Consider the following 19,949-nt stretch of genomic DNA (forward strand, 5'->3'; position numbering starts at 1 on the left):
TGGCTCTTTTTGTATATGGTGAACTCATTTCATCTAATTGTTTTCCATTTGCTTGTTGTAATCTGAAATCATCATGAAGACTTCTCTATATGTCAACTGATTTTTTCCCTAAGAAACTACTGCTACTACAAGAATGAAAAATGTACCCAAGCTTACTTGTTCAGGAAGTGTTAGACCAGATTCTATCATCATCTCTGTGAAAGAACAAAGCTAAAGAGCTAAATGTGAAAGTAGATAATAAAACACGACGCACATTTAGACAACGACATGGTTACTTTTTTATTTGAAGGGAAACAAAAGTATGTTTTAATAAATACTGCCGAAACATTGACCAAACAAACATACAAAGTGACTTCAACAATTTAAAAAAACGCAATGAAAGTTCTGCTTTATAACAGTTATAACTTATTTTTTTTACATTATTTAAATACAGAAAGCACTTGCCAACTATTTTGTAATACTGCCCAAAGCAAGATGCTGAGTCAATCAAAGCATATTATGTTGGTAAAATGTCTGTATTTCATGGGAAATGACTGGAATGGTATTTTCTTGCAGAGACAAAACAAAGTGCTTGTAAGACATAGAACTGAGTGTTGTAATTACCTTAATCTCTTCTCCTGCCACAATGTAATGGGAGCACAGCTTCAACACTTCAAAAATGAAGCATTATCATTGGAAAGAAAGCTCGTTTTCAACAAGCGCTGACAATAAACAGGTCTGATCTGGTTTCTTCTCTGACATGATCTGGTCAAAAATATCTGTAAACTATTTAAATGTGGTTGTTTTATGCAACAACAACAATCAAGTGTTGAACATGGACCTTGGCTGAATCTGGGTTAATTGAGGTTTAGCAATCACATTCTAGAAATGCCCTAGTATTGTGTCGAGACTGACATATAATTTTCCTCTGGGGATTCTCTAAAGCTTGGGCAGGTGGATCCTTCTCTTTATGGATATGCACTTAAAGAAAGTGTAGCAAACCAACACATCATCAGATGCTGCCAACCTTGAGAGGCTTACCCCCAAATAACAGTCTTTGTGTTTTGCATTTTTGGTAACTTAATTCCAGATAGTTTTACTCACAAACTGTGCTTTCTGCTCCTATTCCTTCATTCATTACCTCTTCTGGTGAAAGTAGTACCTACGTTTTACCCACCTGAATCACTCTATAACATCAAACCAAGACACCTTTTATTTGACTGCATTTTTATCAACGATGGCCAAAAAAACCACACACCCTCTTTTCTAAACAGCGCACAAAAATATCACATTGAGCAATTTACCACTTTTTAATGACAATCACAATGATGAACAAAACCATCAGACTAAATAAAAATCAACACCGTTTTTCTATTTGATCTATGCGATCTTTGTAGTGCTGGTCTACACAGCTTGCAAGACTGCAAACATCTTCCCTTAGAACCATCTTGCTCAGCTCTCTTCAGGAAGGCAAAAATTCAAAGCCTCATAAAGTTTTCCTCTGGGTATCCCATGGGTCCTGATACAATTTCCATTTTAATGACGAGCTAGGAGGAAATTAGATCACATCCTCTAGAAAACTAAATGCTAAGGTCACAGTGCCAGTTCCCCAATGAGGACGGTATATTAATATATACTTTTTGTAAAGGAGATTAAACATTTAAAAAATTAAGTCAAAGTAGAGATCCATGAAGAGATTGTAACCATAACAAAAAGGAAACACGCAAGCACCGTTCAGAGTGTGATTTTTCTTCTCGGAGGTACTCGCCTTCCTCCTCTTCCCACCTCTATCCCATTTGTATCTCTCTTTTTTTGGCATATGTTTCAAGTCACACTTCAAAACTCTTCAATGTTTTCACTTCTCGTCACTCGGTCTACATGCCGAACCTAAGGACAGGTTTCCAAAAAGTTGGGTCTCCTTGAAAATGCCTCCTAAGCCTCCAGGCGCGACTTTGGCTGTGCACTTCATTCAGACTTCACCTTTGTTCTTGGATTTTTGTGGATTGTTTTTGTTTTTGCTTTTTGCTGTTGTTGCTTTTTACACTAGATTCCCTTGTCCTCATGACAGATAACACAAGATTCACATCACAGTGCAGCTCTTCGCTTTGTCCTTCCGTAAGTCCGTAGCAACTGCAGAAAGTTCTGGTCTGCTGGGCATGTGTGAAATCCGCTTTGTGGCCCTCTGTGATTTGTTCCGCTTAACGTTTTTGTTTGTCTTATTTACACATGCCAAGGTGGCAACATGAAAAATGTCTCTGACGCTGTTTTCTGACTGTAAGGCTGAACATTCAATGTAAGTAGCTGCTCCAATCTGCTTGGCCATATTTGCTCCCTGAGAAGTAAATGAAGGGATTTTAATCAACAAATAAGACTCTGCAAGAAATTTATAATGTACATTCTAATACCACAAAGAAACTGCTTTGCAAAATGCTTCCTGATACTAACTGCATTTTCCAAGTATCACCGCAAAAAAAAGGTTTTCAATCTGAACTGCTTTATTACTTTAGACATACTTGCAGTCAAGACACAGTCCTAAGGTGCCCAGTTATTACTCAGCATGGCTGCAGCTCCCCAGGAGTGCCAACCACTGAGCTAACATCACTGTGTCATAATAAGCAAGGGACCTGATCATCAGATCCTCAGTATGAGGTGACTTTGAAAAAAGGAGGAGAGGAGCTAAGGAGGTGATTCATCTCCACTATCAAGTGTAACCAAGATTAACTTACTCAGGTCTTCCAGGCTCACAGCCAAGCACAGAATTACCCAGAGACTCATACTGCTGGATTAAGTCAGGCAATGTATTTACAGAGCTCTGTAGTAAATACTGGTAAGGGCAATTTGACCTCTAGAGTCTATTTCCTCATGGGGCACTCACTTTTTCTTTTCTTCACTATAACCAACATTCAAAACTAGTCAATAGATGGTAAAAAAAAAAAAAAAGTAGGGCAATGAGTGGAATTTAAAATCAACTTTGAAATTTATATGACTGTGTCTTAGAACCAAAATAGATTGAGGAAAACAATACTGTTATGCCATCTGTTGCTTCATGAAGAACAATACTACCAGGACACATAATAATAAGCATGGGTGCATCAATCAAAGCAATTTAAGCGACCATATTGTTATTAGTTAAAAATCATAGATGAAAGAGACTGCAGTATTCTAAATGACTGAATATTAGCTATCTGAACATGAATCTGGTTGTAGGTTTTGAGATAATGAACTTCTGAAACATTTTCCTTTAAACATATTTGGAGGAAATGCCAGTAGAAATGAGGAATCTGTGAAAGATGGTTTCATGGAGAGTTCAGCTCTACTAGCAACAGCCATTTCTAGTATTTTATTATGCTGCTGAGTGTAAAACAAGATTATTTAAAGAGTATTAGTGATTTTGAGCACACTCTCTCTCTACTTTTTTATGAATTTCAACCCAGTGGGAATTGCAGAGACATATATATGGGTTGCACATGATCAACTATTTGTTTATGCTTGCAAATAACACATGGTTACACTGCTGAATGACAGAAGCTTTCATGTTTCATCATTGAGCACCCACTAAGCCTCTAAAAATGACTAATTCTTATTTTATTATTATGAGTAATATCCCACACTGGCCCCTCTTTCACTTTTTTAAACCCAGTTTTGCAACCTGACAACATACATACCTGGTCATATGACACTGGAGTCTGCCTGTGATTTGAGAGTTCTACTAATGTACTAACATCTGTCCGAAGATCAGACTTGCAGCCGACTAAGAGCATTTTGGTATTGGGACAAAACTCCTGGATTTCACCCTTCCACTGTGAGAAAAAAAAATCAAAAATTAACAAAGTACTGGTATTCATATAATGAAAACAACTTGTCCAATCATAGACAATGGAAATGAAACTCCAAATGAACTTTAAACTCAGAGTGTCACTTCAGACAAAGAGGCTGACTTGCTTTTTTCTCCTAACTAGACATTGTTTTACTACTTATTAAAGTGGATCTGTTAGGGAATGCTCATATCTGTTATTGTCAATTCTCCCTCTCTGTGATTCATCTGTTCCTGCTGTATGAGACTTACTGGCTGAAGTCAGAAGGTAGCTTCAACAATTTCTTAATTATTGGGGTCTCTGAAAGATAAAAGTGCCTTAAGAATAATTATACAGCATAATGAGTGACCACGTCCTCAGATATGTTGGGCTAGTGCTTCTCATTCAGAAGGCTGGGAGGAAGACAGTCAACAGCAGCCCAAGGATTCATTCACTAGTTCTATCAAGAAAGACTGAAGCCGGCTGGAATGGTGACCCAGCAGGTTAAGCCTCTGTTTGCAACAACAGCGTCCCACACTGGAGCACAGGTTTGAGTCTTAGCTATCGGCTTAAGATCCAGCTCCTTGCTAATGCACTTGGGAAAACAGCAGATGATGGCCCAAGTGCTCGGGCCCCAGCCACCCATGTCGGAGACTAGCATGGAGTTCCTGGCCCCTGGCTTTGTCCTAGTCCAGCTCTGGCTTTTGCCGCCATTTGGGGAGTAAATCAGTAGATGGAAGTTCTCTCTGCCTCTCTTTCTGTCTCTGTTCTCTGCTTTTCTAACAAATAAATAAATCCTTACAAAAAAAAAAAAAAAAAAGATAAGGATTGAAGCACGCCACCACATTCCGGGGGCTCTATTTAGGCATCTAAAGAGAGAAAATCAAACAGATTGTTCTGCCTTCAAGGGGTATCCATTGAAGTGGCTGAATCAATACAGACCATAACATTTGCAAAGGATTGCTCTTGGGCTGCCAGGGCAGCATCTGATGCAGCAGCAGTTCATACACCTTTGCATTGGTTTTTAAGTTACATAACTTGTTATATGTCAATTTAAATCCATTTTACTAGTCATTTCATGACCCACAAAGCACTACTAGATCCTCCAGATATGCCTGCTAGGGAATTCCCATAGTCCCCTGAAGAGTCACTAGAAGCCCTTTTCCTGGCTTCATTTCCTCCAGTTTGAGCTTTCCTTTCAGAATGGGAGTAGATGGGAATCTGGGTTCCCAGGAGAGCTCTGGCTCTTAGGGAAGAGGAATTAGAGGTGCTGAGATGGGGAATTGGTGACTGACCTTTCTCACCCACATTCACAAATACGTACTAAATGTTCTACTACATATTGCAGTGATGACAAAGATGATTAAGACATAGCTGTGTCTCCCGGAAAGGAACTCACAGAGTAGCAGAGGTGATGAAATCATGAATATAAGTATACATACTCGGTAAGAGAAACACTCTACAAGAGCAACTTAAAAGACTACGAGGAGACACCTCCAGAGCTAGAGGTGCACTTTGGGCAATAAACTCTAGTCCAAAGTACACTGAGGGGAGTAATACACTTTCTTTAACAGCCTATTTTGTCCAGTGATTCATTGATCCCTCCTTCTCTGCCTCACTTCCTTCCCTCATTCTTTCTCCTACCAGAATTATTTAGGTGTCTTCACCATGTGCTAGGCGCTCTGGAGTGAGAACAGGGGATAGATTGAAAATAAAGTAAGAAGCCTTTAATAATTTAAGTCACTCTAACCTCTTTGATTTTCAAGGACTTAAAGGACTCAATTAATCAAGATGAATCAGCAGGGGTTATCATGAGCCTTAAACCTCACACAAATGTAAAACACACTCATTAATAACTATAAGCCTAAAGTCACTAGTCATTTGGTCTAAGAAGACAAAAGAAAAATAACACAGGAGAAAGGCTTTTCATCATAAATTATGCATAACCTAATACTACATCAAGTGAAAATTCCAGCAAATAAGCAACCTCTTTTATCTGCAGACAGACCGAGACATGTTGTTATGTTGTTCTTCAGCTGTGTAATGACTTTGGCTTCTCCCTTCGTGTCTAGCAATTGTTTACATGCATTAAAGACAGGAAAGGTGTATTCCTGCCTGAATTTGACAAACATTAGCCTTACTTGTGTTTGATATCATTACCAGAAATTGAAAGGAGTTAAAAAGTGAAAAGAAGCCTTTGATCTATTAAGAAACTCAAATTTCATTGAACTTGGTCTGTTATATTCAGTAAAGATGGGGAATTGGTTTTACCTCAAACTCTAATTTTATAATAACACAAGCCAAGCAATCAAAATCAATAGAGAGCTATTAACTAACACACATTCTATTAAAAATGAAATTCTCTCCCCTCTCCCTAAAAAGACAACCCCAGACAACTATGTGAGAGTTTCTCTTTCTCAGTTTCTACACAATCTTATTGAACCATCTGGGTTGCCACTTGAGGGTGCTTTGCCCTAAATCATATTCTGCATCTAAGCCACTGTGCATGAAGAAGAAGGTGCTGCCCCAAGGGTCTGATTCTGAAACACCAGAGCTCGCAAGCCAGGGCTGAAAATGGAGCTCGTGGCTAATAAATGCTCCTCCATGAACTAACACACATCTTCCCTAACTTCCTGGGCTGCCGGAGGCCACAGAATATTCCTCCCTCCCACTGACTTCTCTGGGATCTGTGACCTGTTTCTAAATGGTCCCTTTTCTCTTAACCTGCCCCTGTTTCCTTCTGCCCAGAGCTTCCCCAAGTCCCTTCTGTACCTGTAGAACTTGTCTTACTTTTGTTCCCAGAAACCAGATATTTGTGACAACACATTTACAACTACTTATTTATTAGTATTTGATGTACACCTGATCATAACTCACACTAATAATGTCTATTCCTCCAGTTCTGTTTTTCATAAATCAGAACTGAGAGTTGCTTTGTTAAAATAGCTATTATTTCATTCATTTCAATATTTGAATGGTGGTCAACTATAAATCTGTAAACTAAGGTGTAACCTATTGGATAAATCAAATCAGTCATCAAAAACAACTTCACATAAAAAAAAAATACAACTTCACACCATTTCTTCCCAAAGGACATACAGGCATACAGGTTCTTTAAAAAAGATGTTTATTGTTTTGGAACTTCAGAAAATAAAATGTCTAGTAGATTGATGGTCAAAACTAGGGCCACATGTGTATGGAAATACTGTTTGTGTGTGAGAGTATCCTTTCCTATGTTTTATAACAAAACATAAGGTGAGGATTTAACTGGTGTCCATGAGCCCCCAGCACTTGCCTTTTTTAGGACACTGTCCAGAGTCTCAGGTCTACTGACATCAAAGCAAATCAGCACAGCATCCGAATCCGGGTAAGAGAGGGGACGGACATTGTCATAGTAAGGAGAACCTGGGAAAAACAAAGAGACAAATTTCAGATAAAATCCCCGTTGTCTGTGATGCATTAACTCTGCCCTTTTGAACTTAATCCCTTGCTATCATGTCTCAGTCCTCCTCCCACTTCCCTAGTTCTTGGAAAAGAATGTAAGCACACAAAAGCTGGGTTAATGATATATTCATTTTTACAAGAAGACACAGGAAGTCCCATAGGTATCTCACCTGAATTCAAGGGGAGAGCAGGATTTTTTAAAAAAACGATATGTATTTATTTGAAAGAGCTACAAAGAGAGAAGGAGAGACAGAGAAATCTTCAATCTACTGATTCACTCCCTAGATGGCCACAATGGTCAGGGAGTGGGCCAGACCAAAGCCAGGAGCTAGAAGCTTCTGCTGGGTTTTCCCCACATGTACGGCAGGGCCAAAGCACTTAGGCCATCCTCCGCTGCTTTCCCAGGCCATTAGCAGACAGCTGGATCCGAAGTGGAGCAGCTGGGACTCAAATCTGTGCTCTGGCAAAGGATGCTGCTGTTACAAGCAGCAACTTAACCTGCTGTACCAAAAAGAATCCTTTCGGTGTCTCAGGTGGAATGCCACATGCAGCCCAAGGGCCGGGATCCTAAAGGTGAAATCTACTCGAATTCTAGAGTTCCAAGGCACTTTCATGAACTAAGGAAGTGCTTGGGGTTAGGTGACTTTGCATGCAATGCTGCCTCAACTACTAACCGGGTAGAGAACAAGGCAGTTTTATGCATGCCTCTGTACTTCTGATTTTCCACTCATAAAATGAAGTCGATGACATAGTTGCCTGGGATTAAATAAATGTGCATAGTGCTTGGCATTTAGTAAGGGATCATTATGTGCTACCTAGGCTTATTAGAGTTATGATGGTTACGCCGGCAGTATCGTTAAAATGCTGAGTGGTAACAAGCAGGATGAATCGAGATACTTCTTTGGAAAGAGACCAAACCTCAAGATCAGACTGGTAGTAGGAGAGGGGTGAATGAGGAAATGGGGGAGATGGTAAGTTCAAGTAGGACAAGAGAATTACAGTGAAACATGTCAGTGTCGCCCTTTCTCCAAGTTACAAGTTTGGGTAAGCAACTGACCTTTGAGCTTGCATAGTTAAACTCAGACTCTCTTCCTGCAATAACCAAGAATGTAATAAATGCCATATTGGATCATGTCGCTTTTTCCACGGTTCCATCTTTGAGAGTAACAGCAAGGCATGATCCAAGGATCTTAGCTTAAGCTAAATTCAGGATACCCTGATGGTTTAAAGCTCCAGCCAGTTAATGTAACCACTGAACCCTCTAGTTATTTAGAAGTTTCTTCTATTCCTTTAAGAATTCCAGAGGATGCCCAATTACGAGGCCAACAATTATAAAGTGGTTGGACTATAAAATTAAATACAGCTTGCCAACTGCTTCTTTTTTAAGAAGTCATTTCCAGTATACTGACATTTCACAAGCACAACATGAAAATCCCCTTACTAGGCAAATGCACATACACACATATATTTCACTTGAGTAGAGAAAGAAAATTTAAACAATCAGAGTCTTTTTAAAATTCTCTTTCATTTTGACATCACTTTCTATTTCCAGTAGAAAAACATGACATGCTATCCCCTGATAAATCAAAACCTTGATAGTCAAAGTCAGGAGGAGAGAGAGACTAACAAGAAGCTCATAAAACCATCTTTTATATTTCTATCAAAACAAGGATTTTCAGGAGCCTTTTATTGTAATGCACAAGTTAGCGCAGTCAGGATGCATCACCTGTATTCACAGTGAATTCTGGGTCTCCTGCATTCTCTCTGACAACTAGGGCTATGCTGTGACTTTTCACTAGCTGCTGTAGGGATGCTGAGTGACAACTTCAGAGCAGGTGTGGCTGCTAAACAAGGAAGCAGAGCAGGAATGTGCTCAGAGTCAGTAAGAAGGTATGAACAAGTAAAGGCAACCCAAGCCAGAATTGTTTGTGGGCTGCCTCAGCTCCTTACCACATCTAGAATCAGAATCCTAAGGTGGCATAAGGCAACAACTGAAAGATGTCTTCCAAAAGTTGTGAGAGTTTAGATATTAAGATATATAAAAATGTGGTTGTCTCTGAAATGAAAAACTGTGGCTGTCTTTTCAGCCACTTAAAGAAATCTGAGGTTAAAAGGATAATTCACAAATAGGTCACTCATTTACATTTCTTTGGGAGGCATCAGAATAAGATGGCTTAAAACTTTAACTGGATATACAGTACTGGTATTCCTGTATTAGTGTGGTGAAGTTCACAAGTTCTCAGTTATAAATGTCCCTGTTTCTGTGTCCAAAGTCTACCTTTGACACATATTTACCTTTTGTAAATATTTGGGCACTCAGAAAATTCCAGATCAGAAGGTAGAAATCCAAACTCTGTACATAGGCACAAGAGTTTCCTCTGCCCTCCATTGTGTGTGAGAGAGGACATGGCCCCAGACCAGACAGGATCATCAGAAACCTGACCAGACTCTCCTTTCCTGGAAATCACTCCTATTGGGAAAGACAACCCTTTCCCTGGGGGGACTTTCCAACATCGAGCAGACCCGAGCTTCAGGAGATGGGCTTCCCCAGATACCTTCACCTCCATCACAGGGGTCCTAGGGTTACAGAGTGCTCATTGATCATTTCACATTTATGATAAGTCTACCAGACCACAGGGAGACCATCTTTCCATAACACAAAAAGTACAAGACAGCATGAACGTTGGTACTACCAGGAAAATCCAGAGGAACACTTCCAGCATTCTGGTCACCACGTGGCTACAGAGAATGCCCCTCCCTTTGTGGTCTGTGTTTTCCCTCCCCCATCCATTTCATCACCACAAAGTGGATCTGGCTTTGTGCTATGCCTGTCACTAACTGGACACTTCTGCTTCTTGAAATCAAGTGAGCCAGCTTTTGGGCTGAATGGGATCAAAACGGTGCAAACTTTAGACTGTCTGTCTTGATTTGACAATGAGACAGATTTCTCAATTAATTCTCAGGGAGGTTTCTCTCTGTTTTTGTTTTTATTTGGTTTAACAGCTTGAATGCAAATACATACGTAATATAAAGGTTCATGAAAAATAAATCACCATGCCTGGGGAAGTAAAGAGGTGGTTTTGAAGAGCATTTATAAGACCTAATTATAAAAAACACTTTGATGCTGTCCTATTAATTTTGCTAATGAACAGCCCTGCTTTTAGATCAACAAGTGTCCAAAGGTTCTAATAAAACAATCTCCATGTTTATTAGTTGTAAGCATAATTTGATCATCAATGCGGAGTTAACTTGCCATCAAAAATAACAAGACCACTTATTCATTAAATTTTTGATAAGGCTAAAACTTTTTTTTAGGAAAAGTCTACTATCTCTATCTTTTTCATAGTAAAAACAGCTGATACAGAATTGTAAAAGAACCGTACTATCAGGAAAAATCTAACATTCTGTTAGCTAAGCAGGACAATCTGGAACAAAATATCATGTGTAACTTTGCAGTGTTTAAGCACTCTGAATTCTTCCCTAAAAAGTCCAAGTGATTGCACAAAGGAAGCAAAGCAAGCAAAGCTGGAGACAGCAGGGTATAATCACAGGCATGTGTGGGATACCTCACAAGTCAAGAAAGACGGAAGAGGAATTTCAGGAATGCCCTTGTGAAGTCAGAAGCAACCCGGGCAGCAGAAGTGGCACCAAAGAGAGGAGCTGAAAGCCCATCAAGCAGGAACCATACCTGCCCTGAGTCCTACATCCCTACAGAGAAGTTTTAAAACACCTTGCAAAACCAAACAGCAAAAAAATTAACTTCAATAGATTTTAAAGATGTACGTGAAAAGCTTCCAGGATGCTTTCTGTAGAACTAAACACAGCACAAGAAAGATAGCTGCACGTGACTTATTATTTATGTAAGTATTAAACTTGAACTGCAGTCCAGAGTGGATACTGAAGTGGACAGTGGGTACACTAGTACCCAATAATGTGTTGTAGTTTAAGTCCATAAATCTGAGTACTAAGCTTTGTCAGTCAAATAAAACTTTCTTAGCATGTGGAGTAAGCTTCATGCATTATGGAAATTCTCAGCCACAGCATTTCACTTATACTATATGAAACTTAAAGCTCAGAGCAACGTTCCAAGGCCCTCTCCAAGCAACTGACCAAACCAAACACTACAGTACACATGCAAAACCTGGGTCCCCCTCAAACACAGTTGGGGAGCTCTGCTCAAGTATAGTTTAGGATAAGTGTACATTGGGGGTTTTCTGAGTTGCTCAAGTATGGCCAATGTCAGCAAAAAGTTTGAAAAGGCTTTTGAAATTCCAAGTCTACCCATCTCAGTCTCCAAGATCATTAATTCTGCGTGAGAGCAAAATTTCCAGCCCAAGAATAGTCACAGAGTGCCTCACCCAGAAACTAATTCTTTAGACACATACCTGCTTGCTGAAGTCAGACTTTCGCAAAGATAGAACGCACCATATATGTACATAATTAAATGTATATGGAAGGAGATTCATGCCCAAAAGGAAGGCTTTATGGAATCCTTTGCAAAACCAGTTTAACACTGTGAGCCTTTAGAGGATTCTAGGACCTGAAAATTCTTCTTGCTGAATATTTTAAAAATACAACTTCTTTTACTTGAACTTTAATTTCAAAAATTCCTCCTTCCCCCTTAAGAAACTCCTACCAAGAACAGTTGAGGAAAATCACATGTTTTTTGTAGAGAAAATATATTAACTCTTGGTATTTTTTAAACGACCACCAAGAGCATTTCTGCATCAAATTGCAGCCAGCGTGTGAGACGGCATGATCTGCCCCATTATTCCAGGCTGTACTTCCTCATGCCATCTTTAATCAGAGGGAAAGCTTTAAGTCTGCAGCAATCTCAAGAATGTGAATCAAGTCTGGGCAGAAGTTTTGGATCTGGCGCAGTGTAAGACCCTGCTTAACTCTTCTTCCAACTAGCCTGTACCACAAATACCAGGCCCATGACAAGGCCACAAACATTCCTGTGAATGATCTTTTGGTTGTTTCATCTACCAATTCAGCTGAATAGGAATTAAGACAGATCTTACCAAAGTTTATGAGTATTTACATGTTGCTCAAAAAGAGACTCAATATTTTTCTATTTCTGAGTGCCATGGAGATATTCAGTTGAATAGAGAGTCAGACAGGTAGAAAAAAATTGTTATTTGAATAGTTTAAACAAAGCTTTTGATTTAAATTTGTCTTACTGAGGTATTTAGATTATATAAGAAAATATTTTACTGACAGTAAAATCATGGCAAGTCATGAAGTTGTAGGGAGCAAGACAGCATAAATATAATTTTTTTAAAAAATACATTATCATTCAGCAACAGATGGAAGCTCTTATGTTTCATATGACACTTAAGTTATAGTCTTTGGAGAACTGTCCCATGAGTGAATTCCCCATCCCACATGCCATGTCATCGGGCTCATTTTTCAAACTCAATGTGTGCAACACCTGGTCAAACTTTTGACACAGTTTACATTCCACGTCAATAACATTTCTGTTTGCCAGAGGGGACTCTGAGAAAGTTGCCAAAATGTAGTCACTGAGTACACATTTCAAGGACATCAAAAAATGACTGAGGCACAACTAATTCGTTTGGCACAGTTCACCAGGCACCATACACTAACTGGAGAGACTATTGGTCCTTGGTGTCATATTTGCATGCAAAGGAACTGGATTAATGAGGAAACATCTGGTTATTTCAGGTGGTATCAGAATGACCAATCTGGACACCTCACTGAAATATGCAACTCAGCAAGACACCAGATTGGAAGAAAACCAGCAGTAAATGCAGTTAAAAAAATCTAAAAGGCAGATGTGGACTTAGAAAGGGAATTCAAATCTTCTGCTCTCTTTGTAAAGAGGGTTTCATGATTTAAATGGAAATTGTTGCATGGTGGCCACATCTCCAGAAGAAGTTTTAAGTATGGTTTTTGTAAATCATCATCCAATCTGTCTATTTTACCTTAACCCATGTCTCTCATAGAATTTCAGTGTGAAAACTCAAGAGTTGAATCTGGTTTTGAAACCCTAAGCTCCTAGGGATCACTTCTACCTTATGAAATACCTGTTTTTCTGTAATCTTGCCCTTGATATTCGCATCACAGGCACATACACTTCACCACTTCACCGACTCTCTTGTAAACCCTTACCCTATGCCTTTCTCTAAGAAGGTGAATTGGTGTTAGAATCCTCAATTTTCAGAACCTAGTTCTCCTTGGAAGCATGCTTCCAAGTGGGAGTGAGGTTAAGACTTCTTAAGAATTGAGTTAACTCCTGGAGAAGGAAAAATGGTGATGCACTTATGAAGAACTCTTCTCCCAATGACCTTGTTCAAGTTCAAGTCCACAGGCATTATCTCACATCTAAACCCCTTCCAATCTGGCCTGCTCATTTGACTCCTTATGTTACACTGGGAAAGCCTGAATATTTTCAGTTTTAGTGTCTCCTGCATTTTCATGACTTTGTCTCATCACCCTGACTAGACAGAGTATCTGAGGGCAGAAGCTGCTCATGTCCAGTGAGTAGCATCCCCTTGTTGCTCCCCCAGCATCTAGCAAAGGATATGCATATAGCATATCTTAAACGTGCTTACTGCTTTATCACCCTTTCTATATGTGTTGCCTTGATGTCTTCATTTATGGGCTAAGTCAAACACACACAAAATGAGACCAGTCACCTCTGTAAGCTGCTTTCTAGGTTAACTTATACTCATCTCCAAAACTGCTGAAATATTTCTATCTCTGCTAAGAAATTATTTCAGTACAACACTTGTCACCAATTCTCCAAACTTGGTGCACAAACTGTAAATGTAACAGTATAGCTTTTTATTTTCTCATTTTACCTTTAAGGATAAAAGTTTACAAAACTACATTCTCTGTTAATAATGCCAAAAACTAATAGTGGAAGTGGTGACTTCAGCACAAAACTTAGATCATGACAAGATTCAAAAGAATGTTCATGAGGCAATAGCAGTTATGGTGGGGAATTTTAGCAGCTGAATATTATAAAACTAATAATATGCCTTAAATAAAATGTGTATTAACTTGCTTTGGTTAAGAGCTGGCATGAATGATTATTCTCCCTAAATCACATGTGCTAAAATTACACTGCAATCAAATCTCTTAGGAAAAGATATGGTGATCCTTAAATGACTACATTTCTATTATTAGTAGGCCTTTGGCTTCATGCTACAAATTGCTTCTATGCTTGGCAAATGTGGCAGATTTTGAAGCATAAGATACTAGAACTACATTGGTCTCATTTATCACTTTTAAAGGTTGAAAATATTATCCACTGTTTTGCAGAAACTCACTGGTGAACTGGAAAACCATTAGGAGCACTTCTGCAACTATGACTGAGAATGCTCATTTTATAATGAAAAGGGAATATTTCTTGGTAAAATAAGAAATTTTGGACCTATATGCACAGACTACCTTAAAAAGTCCTCCTTTTAGATGACTCCCTGGCACTTTCTAAAAGGCTGTATTTTACTTTTGGGGAGAGGAAATACTTTAAGTCTCCCTAAGAAATCAAGTGGCCAAGTGCCATTTGTGGTTTCTGTAACTGGTATGTATGTGGTGGGAGCTGTTTCCTACCTGAAGAGGACCTACAGGATCTGTAAACTCTAAGGAAAAATAAGCTCAGGGAAATCCACTGAAACCAAGTGGAAGGAGCCCTTGGTTTCAAGAGCCTGTCAACATTGGGCTCACCCTAGGTTCATAATGAGCTACCCTAAGAAGGAGTTTCCTTCTCCCGTTGTCCCACCTAGACTGCGTGTTTCTTAGGGGCAGGACCATGTTTTCACTGACATTGCATCTCTAAAGCCTAACAGAGGGCCTGCTCAGAACAGATGCAAACTGGAGAAACAGATGGAAGAAGATGGGGGCAAGGGAAGGGAATGTAAAATACTGTGTTTCCAAAAGCGGGAGATGAATGGCCTCCCTTCCTCCAGCTGTGGAGCCCCCATATATCCTACTAGCACTTGATGTTCTTTCTCACACCCAAACTGGCAGAGCTCTGCCTTTGCAAGATCATCTGACTGGTGGAGGGAACAGCAGACCACACAGGAGAAGCTGTCCAAGAACAGAGACCAGTTAAAGGAAGAACTACTTCCGTCTCACAAATAGGTTCCCTGAGCCAGAAGGCTGAACTGGACAGGGACTGCCATTCAAAGGTCAATGTCACATCATCTCATCATCTCTTTCCCCCCTGTAAGAAAACTTAGGCACACCCAAGTTTTCCTATACAAATTTCTTCCACGAAGTTCCAGGGAGGAAAATAAAATCTGACATTTAGATCATTAAAGACTTGGCTTGAATCTTCTCTGCAGAGTTAAATGAACTGCATTTGGAAAAAAAAATGTATCAAAAGGCATAAGGCATATGCAATTATTTTCACAACCTGAACTAAACAAACGTCTTAGTGGGCAAAGAAAACGTCAAACATTTGTCAAAAAATAATTATGCTCAGAAATTTTCCATGAAAGGCTTTGGGTAAAATACAAAATGTTGAAAATACTTGAAATGACTTGTTTCGGATGCAGTGGTTCCTGCTAGATGTGTTTTATTCACGTATGACAAACCACTTTTGGTGGAAATGGGTGATTCTTAGAATTTAAGCACTGCTTGATAACTCTGGCTAATTAACATTTCACCTCAGGAACAACATAATGGAACTAAATAATTCCCTTATGCCTCTTTCTCCATTTATAAAAATTTAAATTATAACTATGATTGCATTATATTACTAACAGTATAATATTTTCTTAATCACAGTTTCCAAACCTTTATATATTGGTTAAACTTGCATAGCTTTTTGTTTCATTAAATATAAATGATTATTTCACTATAGACTTCATTTCAAGTGATTATTTTTAATTCACAGGAAGGCAGTGTTTATCAAGTTGTCATTCTTCCTGCACAGGTAATTCAATGGTTATGTCAGGGAGCCTCATCTCCTTGGAAACTGTGCATACCATTATTCATTGGTTCATCCTCCAGATTTTCTTGGGTGACTACTGTATGCAAAAGCATTCTGCTGTGTCTGCAGAGATTATGAATCAGAGTTTTGATTAAATATTTGAAAATGCCTAGGTGAAATTTATCTGTACTTTCGGACAGCCTCCAAATATAAACTGTACACACTGTATTTGTTTTATTTTTCTAGTCCTTGGAAAATAATGTGCCTTTATCTCTCCTTATTAAAAAAAAGTCAATTTAGGTCTTTAGGCTCATAAGCTAAAATCTCTGTTGGTGGTCCTGGGGCTCTGGAAGCCAGAGACAGGGGATGCATAACTCAGCATTCCTGTAAGCCCACCCCTCCCCCTCCCCACCCACAGGGTCTCCTTCCTAAATCCACCAGGAAGCCTGGCTCTGCCAGAACCTGGCTTGCTTTGTAGGCTGTGAAAACTCCAGCACAGGATGCCAGGTCCACTGGGACTAAGAGCTGAAGCCAGCCAACATCCTGGGAAACAAAAAGATCTGCCTGCCTGGCGTGCTACAGCCAAGCAGTGCCTAGCTGGGAGAGATACTGCACATTATCTAATTCAGCGTCCTCTTTTTACACATGATGAAAATGGGACCCAGGGAGGTAGAGGATTTGCACACATAAACCCGTGGTAACCAGAAGCTAAGATCAAAACACAGCTTTGTATCAAGGACTGGATCAGATCCCCACTGCCCCACCCCACGCCTAAACAATTCTTATTATGCATTGGGTCCAAACCTAATGGGGGGCAGGGAGGAGTCCTGGTGCTAATCATTGGTACCACACCAGCTGTCCTGACCACCAGGCATAACAATTACCAAGATATGTCTGGGGATCAGAGCAAATTACGTACTAGACTATGTAATAATTCTGATAGGAACTACTGAAAATCCAGAGCACCAGAATTCCGTCTATCAACACCTTCTGTACAGTGGTGAATGCGTGCGTGCAATCCCCCACCAAAAAAAAAAAAAAAAAAAAAAACACGGTGAGGTCTTGGTTCTGCTACCCTGGGCACAGATCCAGTCGGCCTCTGGGGGAAACAAAATCTACCCCTCTCTGCAGCAGCCTGGAGCATCTGGCACCGACCGTGAGAGGCGCTCGTGCGAAACTTTTCCCTCGCCTTTGTGCAGGGACTGCCTCTGGCGACCCTGCGGGCCTAGCCCTTTCCTCCTGCTCTCTAATCGCCCGCGGCCCTCGGGGGCGCCAGGGGTTCAAGACCAAGTTGCCGGCAGCTCGCTGAAGCACCTCCACAAGGCCACTCCCACCTCGGGGCCCTCCCGCCTGACGCCAACACCTGCGAGTTGGCACTTGGGCGCTTCTCCTCGCTAGTTTCACCTCGGATTGGCTCTGTTCACCAGCTGCTAAACTTCCAGCCCTCCCGCCGGCTCCTGGTAGTACGGGGGGGGGGAAGGGAAGAGGAGGTAGGCAACCTTCTTGGACATGGCACTGGTGCGTGGCTCCCAGCCCTAGAGTCTAAGTAGTGAGCCCACCATCCCCCATCGTCCTTGGAAAGGCCCAAAGCCCTAACTCAGCCCAGGACTGAAACCCACCTCACCTCTGGGGCTCCTGATCCTCCCTACCACCGCGCGATAGGCAGGGGGGTGGGCGCATGGGAAGGTGCTACCCCGGCCTTGAACCGCAGACCCTTGAAAATAACCCACCACGGCGCCAATAATTCAAGTAGACGGGAAGGTCAAAGGCGAATGGTGCTGCCCGCGGCCCTACAGGCAGCCGCAGGCTGATGCAATAGGGGTCAGGCGGGCCGGCGTGGGCAGGCGGGTAACAGCGTGATCAATGGGCAGGGCGGGCCGGAGAGGAAGGTCGGGGCAGGTGGGCTGAGGCGGCGCGGGCTGCCCGCGTGGCCACAGCATTCCTGGCGGTAGGCGTCATGCGCGCCACGGCTGCCTGCGTTCGCGTTACTCTCCCCCCGAGCGCGGAATCTGCACGCAATCGCATGGCTCAGGGGATTTTCTCCCACCTCCCACCACCCGCGCCGTGCTTCCCGCCTCCTTGCCAACCCGCCGGTTGCATCCAGGAGGGGCGCCCGCCGCGAGCCGGGCGGTTCCTCTGGGCGCACGCACAACCTCGGCATCGGGCCGCCTTGGCCGCCGCGCGAGCAGACCACGCCAGGCCACCCGGCGACCAGCGGCTCGCACCGCGGGGTCACCCTGCGGGCGCGCAGTGTCCTCCTGTCCCCACCGCCAACCCTTTCCCCACTGTCGCCCCCCGCTCCCACCCAGAAAAGCGGAGGCCGTGGGAACTCCTTGGAGGGGGCCAAGGTACCGGATGGGTGCAGCGGGCTTGGGGCGTGCGGGGCCCCCAGACCCGCCGCGCACCCCCACCCCGCCCCAGCGGCTGGAAGCCCGCCCCAAGCGCCACGCGGTCTGGCGACTCTTACCAGAAGTGTCCCACAGGCTCAACTCTATTCTTTGTGTGTCGATTTCAAAACTGGCTGTGTAATTCTCAAACACCGTGGGCACATAATTCTGAACAAAAAAAAAAAAAAAAGAGAGAGAGAGAGATGGTAGGAAAGAGGGCAAAGAGGTTACCTTCAAATGCATGGCACTCATTGAACACCCTCTGGAAATCACTCCCCGCTCCCCAATTTAAAATAAAAATAAAACACCTGGCACACATCAGACTACCAGCGGGCGGACGCTTCCCAGACCCCTGCCCGCCTGCCCACTTGGCCGCACCCGGCTCTCGGAGACGCTCCGACCCGGAGCTCCGGCACGCAGAAACCAACAAGTTTCGGAGCGAACGGCCCCGAGTGCGGCCGCGTCCGGACCCCAAACGCTTCCAGCGCACTTTCCCTTTCCGAACATTCTCACCAGGAGAAAGTAGTAAGGGGCGAGGAAGACGACTTTCAAAGGGAAAAACGCGCGGAGGGGAGAAGCGAGGGGAAGCCCGTCTGGAGACCGGGGTCCCGGGGACCGGCGCCACTCACCTCGGGGAAGCAGTCCTTGGCAAAGACGTGCAGCAGCGCGGTTTTCCCACACTGGCTGTCTCCCACCACTACTATCTTGCATTTCACGTTCTGATTAGGATCCATGATAGATTTACTAGATAATTTCTGGCTAGCTCTTCTCTCCTTCATTGATGTTGCCTTATTTTCTCTTGGAACAGAAATTTTCTCTTAAGAAGAAAAAAATATATATTTCTCTATATAAAAGGCAGATATAAAAATAAATCGCAAGGCCAGTGGGAGCCCCTGAAGCGCAGCGCAGCCACGGAGAGCGAGAGGGGCAGGCTCCTTGCTCCCCTCCAACAAGTTTTATGCCTGACTCCACACCGCGCCTCCCAAGTCCAATTCCGATCCGACTGCTTTGTTTCACGCTCTCTGCGCGGCTTTATACGCCCGGCCTTCCAATCCCCTTCTTTCTCAATGGGAGAAGGAAACCGATCCGCCTCCTCCCCTTTTATGGAGCCTGGGAGCGAGCGCCGGCGCGCTGCTGGTGGAAAATGTAAGCAGTGCGCCCTCTAGGGTGACGGTGCGGGACCTCTTTGCAAACAAGGCTAGGGCAGCATGGAGACAGCGAGGACGTCTAGCTGAGGAGTGTAGGGGCAGGATAAATCCAGGAGGAGGTGGGCAGCTGAGCCTATTGATTTGTATTAGAATGCCTTTCAGATTGTTTCCACAGAGGCTGATCCGCAGCGCCCTCAGGAACGTTTGTGAAAACACACATCATATTTCCCGCCGAGTCAAAGCATCCTTAGAAAGCATGGGAAGCAAATCTTGGGTGGGCAAGGGTTAAGTT

At 42.4% G+C, this 19,949-nt stretch overlaps 1 protein-coding gene across 1 annotated transcript; it reads right to left on the reverse strand.

Moving 5' to 3' along the window:
• Positions 1–260: 260 nt before the first annotated feature.
• RND3 (Rho family GTPase 3) lies at positions 261–19,545 on the reverse strand. The gene is made up of 5 exons (XM_062186593.1): positions 19,139–19,545; positions 18,590–18,677; positions 7,069–7,178; positions 3,645–3,779; positions 261–2,311 (listed from the first exon to the last, which is right to left on the reverse strand). Exons 1-5 carry the CDS (start codon positions 19,286–19,288, stop codon positions 2,060–2,062), a joined length of 735 nt encoding a protein of 244 aa, XP_062042577.1. The 5' UTR covers positions 19,289–19,545; the 3' UTR covers positions 261–2,059.
• Between the last annotated feature and the right edge of the window lie 404 nt (positions 19,546–19,949).

Source organism: Lepus europaeus, chromosome 1 (genome assembly GCF_033115175.1).
Source record: "Lepus europaeus isolate LE1 chromosome 1, mLepTim1.pri, whole genome shotgun sequence".
Classification (NCBI taxonomy): domain Eukaryota; kingdom Metazoa; phylum Chordata; class Mammalia; order Lagomorpha; family Leporidae; genus Lepus; species Lepus europaeus.